This window comes from Microcebus murinus, chromosome 4 (assembly GCF_040939455.1).
Source record: "Microcebus murinus isolate Inina chromosome 4, M.murinus_Inina_mat1.0, whole genome shotgun sequence".
Classification (NCBI taxonomy): domain Eukaryota; kingdom Metazoa; phylum Chordata; class Mammalia; order Primates; family Cheirogaleidae; genus Microcebus; species Microcebus murinus.
Genome location: NC_134107.1, coordinates 70,607,824 through 70,621,678, shown reverse-complemented (window position 1 = coordinate 70,621,678; position 13,855 = coordinate 70,607,824). Strand labels below are relative to the sequence as shown.

Here is a 13,855-nt window from a genome sequence, read left to right as displayed (position 1 = left end):
TATAGACAATAAATACAAATAATATTAATATAAAATTAATTTTCAGTCAAATATTTGTAGAACTAAAAAAATATACCTGGAAATACTTCTCATACCAGGACTACAATAAATAAATGATAAGCAAAAAAAAAAAGAAAAATTCTAGTTGGGATGGGGGACAGGTAACCAGTTCTATTAAATAGATATGTAAAACTTTACCTGCTTTTTCTTTCAATTAGAATGGCCACATAAGATGCTGGCAAAGCGGCACCAAAGCCAGGAGTCCATGAGTAGAATTTTCCAAGCATCTTCCTGAAATTCAAATTTGGAATTTTTGTATGAAATTCCTAGTTGCTCATTTCAGTTACTACAAATAGAAGTTTCCCTTCTCAGTCCACCCTCTAACTAAATGCCCCCTAGTACCTCAAACTCAACATGTCCAAACTAAACTTATTATCTCTCTCTCCATCCCTACGAACTTGTTCTTCCCCCTCTATTCTTCTAGGTTAATGACATCAACAACTACCTATCCACTTATATTTGATACTTAGAGTCATCTTCAACTTTCTGTCTCCATTACCCCATATATTAAATAATTTCTTTAAATTATTCCACACAATTTATCATTCAAGTTCCTCTCTAACCTACTGCCCCTGCCTTACTTAAGTTCCTCACCATCACTCATTAAAGTTGCAATAGCAGAGTAATGAGTATCTCATCTCTCCTTCCAATAATTTAGTCAGCCGTGTCCATTCAGGCATTCCCTGGATTCAAACCTGCCAGCTATGCAAATCCTTTGTGTTTTCAGTTTCCTTATTTATCAAATATGAATAATAATATTACCTATCTCATACAGCTGTTATGAGGACTACATGAGATGTCTCCCAGCACCATGCAAGGCACAGTAAGTACTCAGAAAGTGTTAGCTGTAAAATGACAATTATTACTATTATTACTACTATTTTTAACACATAATAGACATTCAACAAATGTCTTTCCTTCTTTGTTTCTACATCTATTGATAACTTTTTCTTACAGAACTTACTAAAGTATTTTATATTTTTAGTTTTATGTGTATATCATTTTCATCCACTAGAATATGTTCCTTGAAAGTAGGAATCTTCATAGTGCCTCACACATAAATAACAATTAGTGGCTTGAGTTTTTAAAGAGGAAACAAAGAAATTTGGAGATGTTAGGAAGATTTTTTTTTTCCTTTCAAAATAGTACGTTCCTAAGCAAGGGAGAAGCACCACATAAAAATTATAAGAAATTATCTGAACTCAGTTGGTCAATTGCTAAATGATGCATTATAGAAAAACAAAAATGTATATATACAAGTAAGAATCAACAATCACAGACAAAAAAATATTTTTAATTGAAGCTCAGATTTAAAAGGATTAGAAAAGCTTTTGAGAACACATTAACTTCCCTCCAATATAAAATCCACAAAGGACTTAACAAGTTATTGAATGTAAAAACTAAAGAAAAATGGACTCAACGAATCAGTTATGGGAGGAACATGGATGTTATTTTAATTATAAGTATTTTATCCTCCTACAGCTTAATCAAACAGGCTCATAAAGAAACACGCTACAATAGCAACATATATTCATCACAAGTTTTTAAAACCTAATTATTAATATCCTTAGAGTATGAATAAGTCTTAGAAACTTTCCAGAGAGTATTTGATGAAGAGAGTTCCTTACATAAATTTTCATGTCAATTTAAAGACATGATTTGCTTAGTAGCATAAAATCTAAAAGTTTATAAAAATTAATGCTCTGAGTGAAAAAATCTATAAAAGATATTTGGAAATTATATTTTTACTTTCAGTTAAAATATACCTGCAAAAGTACTTAGATAGTACTAATATGAAGATAAGAAGTTATATTTTAACTTGACATATTAAAAAAATATTAGATTGAGTTTTCAACAATAATCAGTGGGGAAAAGATACAAAGAAGCAAATATCTAACATATTTACATTAGGTATATCACAGCACTCAAAAGACTGAATTCTATCTACATCTATATAATATATAAAGCATGTCGCACAGGTATGTATATAAGACTGAATTAGGAGCAAAAGTTCCAACAGTAGGATATACCAGGAGTTAACTTATTGTTTTATATATAAACATGTACGTTTTATAGTCTTTTTGAAGTCTATTCTCTGCCTATGGCCCTAACCTATGCTATGGAGAGTTGCTTTGAATTCCTGATCTATGAAACAGAAAAACTAACTTGATCAACAACTTGGTAAATATAACAGGCCTCAGAAACTGTATGATATATTGAAGCATGTTTGCTATATAATTACATCAATAATTTGAAGTTTATATTACATCATGAGGCCAAGATGGGTTCATAAGCTTTTAGACAAACGTCAAGTCACAGATGGGGGGGAGGGGGAGTAACCAGTACAACATTTATGTAAACATGTTCATTTTCATTTCAACAAAGGAATCTGTATTAACATCTAGTGGTGATTATGAGTACCAACCTTAATATGCAAAAGAAAGCCATATACAAGGCCCCATTAGCAGTCAGAAATGAAGCAGATTGTAGGATCTCAGGGAGTAGTTTGTGTAAATAATAATCTAATTTTCGTTTCCGGAGAATTGCTGCAATCTGGAAAGAGAATTGTTTTTGTTTAATCATTTTTGTTTTGTTTAATTATTTTTGTCTAATCAACCAACTTTTCCCACTTACATTAGTTCTTACACTGAAGCTACTGAATAAAAGAATATAGTTAAAAATTAAGGTAAAAATGCTGTCAGTTTACTGGCTCCTCTATAAAAATACAATTTTCAGGATAGATAAAAAGATACTTAAATTTATTCTTTTTGGATAGATACCCATTAGTGAGACTGTGGGATCAAATGGTAGTTCTTTGAGAAAGCTCCACACAGGTTTCCATAGAGACTGATAGGTTTGGACATTTTACACAATCCCATATTTCTTGAAGGCTTTGTTCATTTTTAAAATTCTTTTTTATTTTTTTCTGACTGGTTTAATTCAGAATACCTGTCTTCAAGCTCTAAAATTCTTTCTTCTACTTTGTCTATTCTATTGTTAGAGCTTTCAAATGTATTTTGCAATTCCTTCGATGAGTCTTTCATTTCCAGAAGCACTATTTGTTTTTTTTAAATATCTATCACTTGAATAACGTTTTCATTCATATCCTGATTTGTTTTTCTGATTTCTTTGTGTTGGTTTACAACTTTCTCTTGGATTTATTGAGTTTCTTTAAAACATATGAATTCTTTACTTGGTATTTCAAAGATTTCATTTTGGGTAGGACTCATTGCTGGAGAGTTAGTGTGATCAGTTTGTAACACAATGATTTTTCATATTCCCAGAATTATTTCTCAGGTTCCTTCTCATTTGAAGACATGTCTTTGCTGGAAGCAGTACAGTCACTCTCTGCCACCAGCAGGGAGCTCTCAGGCACAAGGAAAGTGTGCACTCTTATTCCCTTTTTCTCAAAGGGTGCCCCCATAGTGCACTGCACCCTCACTTCTCTTAGGAGCATTCTTACCCAATGGCTCACTCCCCTGGAAAGACCAAGGGAGCAGGCTGAAGTGTCCAGGAACATCAAACACAGACTAGCCCCAATTCACAAAGCCATCCCTGTCTACAGATCTCGCCACCTAAGAGAAAGCTCAGCTTCAGCAATCTCCTTCCATTCCAGTCTTGTAACAGGAGGAAGCCCAGTTACAGTGCCTACAATTGGAACACACTCTATATGCACTATTTCATTCTGGTTGTGGGGGCCCTTCCCCTCTTCCATATCCAGGGCTTGACCTCTCCAGACCAAGACTCAAATGCTCCCAGCAGACACAGCTGCCAGGTCACCAACCACTGATGGCTAGGTATAAGCCAGTTGACAATGGCATCCTCCTCTTGGTCCCTGGGCCAGGAAAATGCCTGCAGCTTTTCCTGGTGCCTATCCTTCTCACAGTCTCCTGACCTCTCTCCAGGCTAGCTCCAGGGGCTGGGAGCAACAAGGTGCTCCTGTCCCCCAGTGGAAAGGTCAAAGAGGGAGACTCTCTATCCTTGGAGCTTCACTTACTTTTCTCACCCAAACACTACCACACAAGCTGCCTGTCCAACTTTTCTTCCTTGGAATCTAATGTGTCCTTCATTTTGGTGAATTCCTCTATTTCTTCTTGAATAAAAGCTCCCAGTGTTACTCTCTACACTATTTTGTTATTTCCATGTGGAACAGGCTAACTAACAAACCCCCTAATCCACCAATTTGGGGGGAAAAATATTAAATCACATTTTTGTTGTCCCAACAGATTCAAAATAAAAATAGAATTTCAATGAACAGAATTGAAGTAGGATATTCATCTATAGTCAGAAGACATCTTGTAATTTTTCTCTAAAAAAATCTCAAAATCCTTTTTAAAAATAAGACTTTGTTTTAAAAAATATTTAGCATAACAAAGGAGGTAGAATTACTTTGTTGCCACAAATAAGTTTACAGAATATACAACAGTTAATTTTATGTGTCAGCTTGACTGGGCCAAGGAATGCCTAGACATTGGTCAAACGTTATTCTAGGTGTGTCTGTGAGGGTGTTTCTAGATAAGATTAATATTTGTCCTCCCTATATGAATGGGCTTCATACAATGAATTGAAGACCTGAATAGAACAAAATGATGAACTCCTGTCTTATTTCTTGAACTGAGACGTTGTTCTTGTCTGGCCTTCCGACTTGACTGAAACACCAGCTCTCTTCTTTGGTCTAAAGCCTCTGGCTTTCAGACTGACCTACATCAGCTCTCCTCATTCTCCAGACTGCCAACTGCAGATCTTGGCAATTCTCAGCCTCCATAATTGTGAGACAACTCCTTATTTTACACACTTAAACACACACACAAACACATACACCCCAAATGGTTCTGTTTCTTTGAAGAGCTCTAATACACTATATCTGAATTGCTTCCAACATTTTTATTTTAAGGTTAAAAGTATAAGCTTAAAAGACAAATATAAATGTCTAAAACAAAATCAAAAGAAACCAAGTATCATAGACCAAAATTTACATATCTTTTCATAATTTTCAAAGCTTTTATATATGCACTATCTCATATGATTCCCAAAATAAGCCATGAAGTAGTTAAACCAGGATCATCATCTATTTATAAATGAGAAAATCACACTACAAATCACAGAATGAAACAAAAGCTCAGATCCTGTACCTTATACACAATGTACTACAACCATGCTGCCTTATTAGATACAGACAACCAGCTTATTAAAAACAAAACAAACAAAACAAAAAACTAGGACAACTTGTCAATAACATATGCAGAAGGATACAAGCAAAGCTTCAAAAGTTTTTCTTAACTATTTATTACAAAGCCTCCCTATAATGAAAATTATATTCAAACTTTAGTTATGACAATCAAGCCTTACATACCTTACCTATAACATCCTTACTCTTCCACTTTCAAAATGTATTTAGAAGTTGAGACAGGCTTTCAAGATAAACATGAAAATATACTTAAGATACAATATTAAAACAAAATATCACAAACAAGACTCAGATTCAGCCCTGCCTACATTTTTACTCATGTTCCCAACTAAATAAAATTAATATTTTTGGTAATGTAGGGACAGTCTTGAAAACACACACCTGTCACTTCAACTTTTACTGATATAACTCACCATGCAGCACTACAACTTTAAACCAATCTTTCATACCCTGTCAGCTTCTTTATACTCAAATACAAATATCATGGACTCTAACATGAAATATCTCAATTAATATTATATCTAATAATATACTTCTTATTGAAGAACTTTATTCAGATGAAAAATAGAGAGTACACACATTTATTCCAATATCTCCTATAAGATTATTGGATGTAATGAATTAAATCCTTAAAACAGAACGCAAGCAAACTAAGATTTCAAGCTCAGGAAGTAGGGACAATTTGAGCAAGAAAAGAAATCACACACAGTGGGGGACTACCTTGGCCAAAATATACCAATTGTGTCTCCATTCATTGATATATAAAATTCCATTAACAGAAAACAATGCCATTCTCAAAAAGTTTAAACTACACTTCAACTCAAACTGAAGTCTAATAATTAGTCCATCAACTATTTGATAGATATAAAATCCTTTACTATTTTTTGATAGGTTAACCCTGACCACCTACCTAAGCCAGAAAAGAAATCTAACCATGAAATTTAAACATGGGAAAAAAAGAAAACTTAAAAAGATGCTTAACTTCTTAAACTTCATAATTTTGTCTAAGCCACAATTTACCTTTAAATGGGTAAAGACAAATAGAAGTTGTTCAAAATAGCTTTTCTAACTTTGTAACTGAAATTTTCTGACTACCATAATTTAAAATACAGATTTTATTAGAAGTAATCTTCATTTTCAGAGAATCTGTTAATAGGGGATTTGTATGGTCTAAGAAAATGTTTTCTTACTGCCTTTGGCTTTACACAAAAGCAAAATTTGAATGGAAAGAAATAAAATCCTTGGCCAGAATACTGGATTTAAGAAATTGTCAAATAAACTCTCTTTCTATAAAGTAATTGCTTTTTATTTCTCTCCATTTCCTCACTCTAAAAATTGGGTCTTGTGCTATGTATTTAGTTAAGCCTAATACATATTCACTTAATATACAGTTATATAATCATTATGTCACTTCCTTGGGAAAGGCTTCTCAAATCCTCCACACTAGAATGGATCCTCTTATAACATATCTTAGTAACACCCAGTATATCTCCTTAAGAGCATTTACCACAATTCAAATAATTTTTGTGCAATTCTTTTAAGTTTGTCTTCCCCCTTAACTGTAACCTCCATGTTTCCCCCACTCCTGTATTTCTCACTCACTGTAGGCAATCTGTAATATTTGATAAATGAAATATGACTAGGAAAGAGAAAGTGAGAAGAAATGAAGGTTCAGAATAAATATAGTCACACTACACTCTATGAGCTCTAAAAGAAGCTATGGGCACACTCCAAAAGTCAGGTTAGTCAATTCAGTGCCTCGTGTGCTTGAGAGTTTCTGAGATGCACATCTGAAAAAAAAAATGGTCCCATGTCTATTTTTTCAAGGTTTAAAAAGCAATTCTGATCCAAACAAGTTTCTTTCATCTCTGCCAACAGATACAGAATCCTTCCAGGAAACTCCCAAAGTGGACCAATTATAGTCCAAACCCCAAAGATATAGTTGGAATCAAGAAATCAAAGCACACTGACAAATGTAATAAGTCAAAAGACTATATATACAGAATAAATGGCAATTTAAATGGCAAGTTAACAACACTGTAAATTCAGCAATCTGATAAAAGGAACTTGCTCAAAGCTGATGATACTTGATCTAACACTATTCCCTCTCACATACTGTTTTTCACACATAAATTCTCTAAGGTCCATTTTATTGAATTTACTGAATGTTTTTCAATGCTGCTGCAATCAAAGTTAGTTAAAATCTGCATTCATTCATTTCAAGTATTGATTCTCCTCAAATATAATTATGAGGAAAGAGAGGGCTTCATAGATTGTATATAACATCTATTTACAATACTAATTTGGTTCATTATTTATTCAGGCTGATTAAAAAATACTTATTAACTACATTCCTAGTATCCCAAGGTAAAACAAATTCATTTCATATTACATGAAGGAAAAAATTCACAAATCTCAATCAAAACATTCTTTTAGAGTATATCAATGAATAGAAAGCAAACTAAGATTAGTAGTTAATCAAAAGGCAATTTAAGTTTGACCTAGGGTCAACAGAAACTCAAACAAGTTTTTATTATAGTGTTGTATTATGATAATTGAAGAAAAATGAACTTAAAATATTATAAGACCCTTAATCATCAAAGCACCAACCACTACTATGCATTACTATGTGTCCAGTATAAGTCCTTGGAGATGTAAACATATTTCACATTCAGTATACTACACAAGTAATACAAGTAATTGTAACACAAAAAATGTACCAACACATTTTTAAAAGTTCTTTGTTAAGCAGTCACTTCAATTAACTCTACTTCCCTAATTATCACTTAGCAAAGTGCCTGGTAGGCACTCAGTAAATATTTGATGAATAAATGATCAATCTATTATCAAAGTCTTACCACATCTTTGATCACTTCCAAAGCTTAAGCAGATAGCTTTATGTAACATAAATTTGTGCTCCAGCTTTTCAATCCACATTGTCTTGTCATAATCAATAAACGTAATTATTCATACTTATTAATATATTGCTTATATACAAATTGAGGCAAGAATTTTTTTCTCAAAGTCATAATTCATAAAAAAATAAAGTTTTGGCCAGGAGCAGTGGCTCATGCCTATAATCCCAATACTTTGGGAAGCTGAGGCAGGAGGATTACTTGAAGCCAAGTGTTCAAGACCAGCCTGGGCAATACAGCAAGACCTCGTCTCTACAAAAAATTTAAAAAATTGGCCAGGCGTGATGGCATGCACCTATAGTCCTAGCTACTCTGGGAACTGAAGCAGGACGATCACTTGGGGCCAAGAGTTTTCAAGGCTGCACAGTGAGCTATGATAATCTCACTGTACTCTAGCCCAGACAACAGAGTGAGGCTCTGTCTCAAAAAAAAAGAAAGAAAGTAAGTCACTTTCTATGTATTCCTTAGAAATGCTCATTTTTTAATAATCTGGCCACTGTCCAATTTAAGATATTCCCCAGAAATCAAGAGCTCTCTGTTCTACATAAAATTTAGATTCAAAAATATAAAATAAATTGTGTTATTAAATCTGGATTGAGGTGAATAAGCAAAGAGGAAAATGGTATGAAATGCAATCAAACAAGCAATAGATATATCACATAAAACTCTGTAGGCCATAGTAAAGATTTCACATTTTATTGAGAGCTATGAGCAGTGTAATAGCAAGGACTGACTTGCATTTTTAAAGGATATGAGGTAGGTATTTTATCCCCATTTTATAGATGAGGACACTGAGGTTCACAAATGTCAAGAACCTCACACAAGGTCACAAAGCTAATAATACACGGCAGGACTGAGATTCAAGTCCATGCTCTCCTCAAACTCCCCGCCTCAAGACTTCTCTGTAACACTGTCTCTTCAATATCTTCATACCATTCTGACTGCTTCTTTCTATTTTTTACTTTTTGCTCCAAATATGAACATTCCCCAGGTTGGCATCTCTTTCAATTCTTTCTCCGTTGACCCAATCCATTACCATAGCTTTAACTTCTCTGTGCTTATGACACCTAAACCTAACTCTCTCTCAAACAGCAGCCCTACTTGTCTCATGGGCATTTGCTGCTTATATACTGCACTAGTAGCTAAACTTCAATATGCCCCAAAGCAATCCAGCATATTTCACTGAAAATACTTTTTTCCACAGCATTACCTTCCATATATTCCAATAAACAAGACATAAAATCTTATAGCTTTCTTTGATTCTTCCCTCTACCTTACCTCTAAGTCACTAAATCTAACATTTCTATATACCACTGCCAGATTAAGCTTTATAAAATAACTCCAAGCATATCATCCCATTGGCAACCTTTACTACCCACAAATAAAGTGCAAACTCCATCTGCCATTCCCCAAAGCATACCATATCCTATTCTACCTAAATGTCTTTGTTCAAGCCATTCCTCTCCCTTATTTACCACATATTTCTACCTTTCCAAATCCTACTTTTCCTTCAAGGCCACTAAAATGTCATCTCTTCCATTAAGTTTCCCTTATCTTCCAGCCAAATGTGATCTTCTACCTCTGATCTCTCAAACTATTTTATCTGTACTTTATGGTATTTATCTCAGTGAATCTGTATTACAGAAGTATAATGCCTAATCTCCCCTCCTAAAATATAAACTCTGAAAGTATGAAGTATGTCCCAGTTGTTTTATTCTCCATTATATCATATAGCTACCACAAACAGCAAGCGTCCTGCAAACAGCAGACTCAATAATACTTGATAAATAAATAAGGGACAAATATTCCAACACTAACAGTCTAGGTTCAGATATTACTAAATCTAATCATCAAATCTCACAGTCTCCCCCTTCATTAGTGTATATATTTCATCAATATTTATCAGCAAATAACAAAAAAAAGGTTTTTAAGAGTCAAAAGTTCATAACAAATATAATTTTCAAAATAGTAAATAAAAGGCCTGATTATTCAGAATAATCATAATAATGAATGACAATAAAAAATATTTACTGCATAGTATTAATAACGAAAAAGTATTTACTGCAATAGTAACTCTTCACCTTTCAACTAGAAGTGATGTGCTAGAATTTGTACTTTGTACTGAAGAGAGAGTAGAGAATAATAAGTCATGTGCAAAAACAAGTTCAACAAATTCAAAATGTCACATAAATAAGAAAATTCATCATTAATTGTTCATTTAAAAGAAAAAAGACCAAATGACTTGTTGCATCTTCAAAGACCAGTACCCTAATCTGGAGGTCCAAAGGGACAACAACAAATCATGCAAAAATCATCACTTAACACAAAAGGATATTTAAAAGATTATAGTTATTGAATAGAGAGAGAAGGTGAGCCCCTCACTGACACTCCTGTAAACTAAGTCTCAAGCAAAAGTCAAAGGGAAATTATGCACAGATTTACAATTCCATGGTCTCTAACATCAGATATCCAGACAGATATTCTCAGTAGTTTGCATTTTTTAAGCAAAAACAAAACAAATATCTGTTACCTAAAATTTCAAAAAGTCTCATTGCTATTCTTGTTTCCTCTAGAAAACCTGCTAAATCACTACCTTTAAAAACTTAGTCTGTATCACTGAAATAATTTCTTCACAGTTAGTGGTTTCCAAGCCTTTAGCAACTGGGGACTGTCCATAAATTGTCTTTTTTATTTCTAGGAATTCCAACTCTTATTTACATGTTTGCCCAGCCTGGAAGTGATGAACTGATCCTTTATAACAATAGATTTGTCACATTAAATGGTTCTAAGGGGGTAAATATTGAGTAAACATATTCATACTCTGAAGAAAAGTCTAAATGTCTAAAGATCAATATAAAGCCAGGTTTGTGTTGTTTTATTTTTGTTATTGTTGTTGTTTCATTTTGGTTTTGAGGCAGAGCGTGCACTGTTGCCCGGTAGAGTGCGGTGGCATCATCATAGCTCACTGCAACCTCAAACTCTTGGGTTCAAGAGATCCTCCTGCCTCAGCTTCCTATAGGCCCTTGCCAGGACACCTAGCCAATTTTTCCGTTTTTAGTAGAGACAGGGTCTTCCTCAGGCTGGTCTGGAACTCCTGAGCTCAAGTATTCCTCCCATCTTGGCCTCCCAGATTGCTAAGATTACAGGCGTGAGCCACCTCACCCAGCTGAAAAGGCCAGTTTTTAAATCATTCCTTCCCCAAAACGCAAAAGGCTCTACTTTGAACTCAGCTAAGGTTTAAATGCCAGTACTCTAATCTGGAGGTCCTGAAGAAAGCCACCTAGGAAAAGAAAAAGTCTTGGAACCACCTGAGGTTAGTGAACACGTTATCCTTCTTAGGGAAAGCAATTAAGAACCTAAACAGCATAGAATCCGTACTCTCAAATGGGCAATTGTGCATTTCAAATTTGCCACAAAAACCAAGGACACTACTTTCCTTAATTTTAGCAGTAGTCTAGGGTTTAAACAATGTAACTACTGCTTTGTGTATGTATGTGGCAAGGGGTATCACTTATTTTGAATTTGTGACAATAACTAACATCCAAGAAATAAAATATAACTTCCTAAAATACATTTTTGGTACATAAATAAATTTTTAGCATATATTACAAAATATGTAGGACCATTAAAAAAACTGCAAAAAGTAAATTGATGACTGAGATTGATATTTTTTACAAATTGTGAAAACACAAAGATTCACTATTAAAAGGAAGAGCAGATCTACATTTTGAAATGGTTTAAGTAGTAGAAGGTGAATACTCACTGAGAAACAGGTGTAGACACCACAATGAAAGGAAGCATGAGAGCAGATGTATAGAACAAGAGAGTAAATATGATATGAATGAATCAGTTTGGTACAACACATCATATTTCAAATGAAAAGCAGATACATAAGACCCACTTTATAGGTTCCCAAAAACACTCTTGGTTAAAATCTCCCCCCAAAGCAGCTTCCCTTCAGAACTTCTCCACCAGTAACAGCAACTGTGTCAAATCAGACTTGAAATCCTAGAAGCTAAACAAGTCCTCACACTGCCCCAATATCCTCAGTCCCCAAGTCCCGTTCATTCATCCTATGAAATGCCTCTAGAAGTGCCATTTCACTTTCTCTGGCAGATTTGCCGAGTATCTCCTCACTCTATACTATTCACGAGTTCCTTCATCCATACCTGCACTCATTCAAAAACTTATTAAGCACTTATTGAAATACTGTGTTAGTTCTGAACAAACCACTATTCTAACAGGAGATAGAGACATAGATCACAATTAAAGCACTATTTCAATAACAACACTACTTTATTAGGGGCCTACTACGTGACAGCTGCTATTCTAACATACAATTATCCCATTTAAGTCCTCAAAACAGCCCTTTAATAAATGGGTATGATTATCTTCTGCAAAGCAAGAGATTAAGGCTCAAAGCAATGAAGTAATTTTCCTAAGATAACATTGATAGTAAATTGCAAGGTGGAATTCCATAGGAGTTCTGACTCTTTCCACCACTTGTTGAATCTACTACATCAATTTCTAAGCAATCTCTCCTATTCAGTCTACCAAGTTCCTATCTAGTCTACCCAGTGCCGCCAATATCATCATCTTAAAGCACCATTTTGTACTTGTAACTCCTTTGCTCAAAAAAACCCTCAATTTCAGGCATTGCCTTAAGCTCAAAAAAAAAAAAAAACCCTCAATGGCTCCTTCAGCTGATCTTCAGTCTGACTTAGACTCAAAAAAACAACTGAAAATTGAATCCTGGTTTTTTTCCCTTACTAACTCTAAATCTTATAAATCACTCAATATTTCTAACCGTCAGTTTTCTAACCAATGAAATGAGGATAATAAGATGGAGTTATGTGAGAATTAAATAAGATAAATATGTAAAGCACATAAATGCTCAATAAATAGGAGTAGTGCTTCTCTTACAAAACCACTTAAATTTCTCCCTCAATTTACACTATTCTCCCTCCTCTCTGTTAATAATAGGTACTCTATAAATATCTATGAAATGAATCAATGTATGTCCATCCCTATCTTCAAGGCCCAAGTCAAATGCCACTCCCTCCAAGGAGCCTTTTCTAGCCACCCTCCATGAACTTCACTACTAATTTAAGTGCCACTGGGGAAAGAGGGGGCAAAAAATGCATAATTATTCAAAACCAATTATATGCTAGAAAATATATGACATGTCATCAATGCATTACTTCATTTAATTCTCACAGAAAAAGATAAAGTAACATGTACAAAGTTAAATAACTGGTAACTGACAGAGCTGGGATTCGAATCCAGATATCCCTGATCTCCTTTTAAAGATCAACTTCTTTCCACCATACCACCTTGCAACTTGGTACCTGGAGGTACACATTTAACCAACAAGTATCCAATACTTACAAAGAGTGTACATAGTGTTGCTATATCCTATATCTCTAAGTAGCCCCACACATACATATATAACTGAAACAAAACTGTCATGAAATAATGCTTCTCCTTAGTACCTGCAATGTACTCTAACACTTTCTATTTTCTTCTATTTCACTTAACATAAAATGCTAGTTAGTTCCCACTAATTTTATTTCACAATCACTGATGAGTAGCAACCCAAAGTTTGAAATACATAGCTATAAGTGATACAAGGCCATATGAGAGAGAAAATTTGCCCTCAAGAAGTATTTAATCTAGTTGGAAATATAATAGT

The 13,855-nt window shown here is 34.1% G+C and overlaps 1 protein-coding gene across 2 annotated transcripts in view; it reads right to left on the bottom strand.

Moving 5' to 3' along the window:
- Window positions 1–13,855, bottom strand: part of TMEM135 (transmembrane protein 135) — a 220,235-nt gene that overhangs the window by 204,372 nt on the left and 2,008 nt on the right. The window contains exons 1-3 of one of the 2 annotated variants that reach the window (XM_012745159.2): window positions 2,486–2,576; window positions 823–905; window positions 199–291 (exon numbers count right to left, since the gene is read on the bottom strand). In XM_012745159.2, coding sequence (XP_012600613.1) covers window positions 199–287 — 89 coding nt within the window. In that variant the 5' untranslated portion in view covers window positions 288–291; window positions 823–905; window positions 2,486–2,576. Of the gene's footprint in view, window positions 1–198; window positions 292–822; window positions 906–2,485; window positions 2,614–13,855 lie in introns of those variants that run through there. The other variant, XM_012745158.2, reaches the window with a different exon arrangement.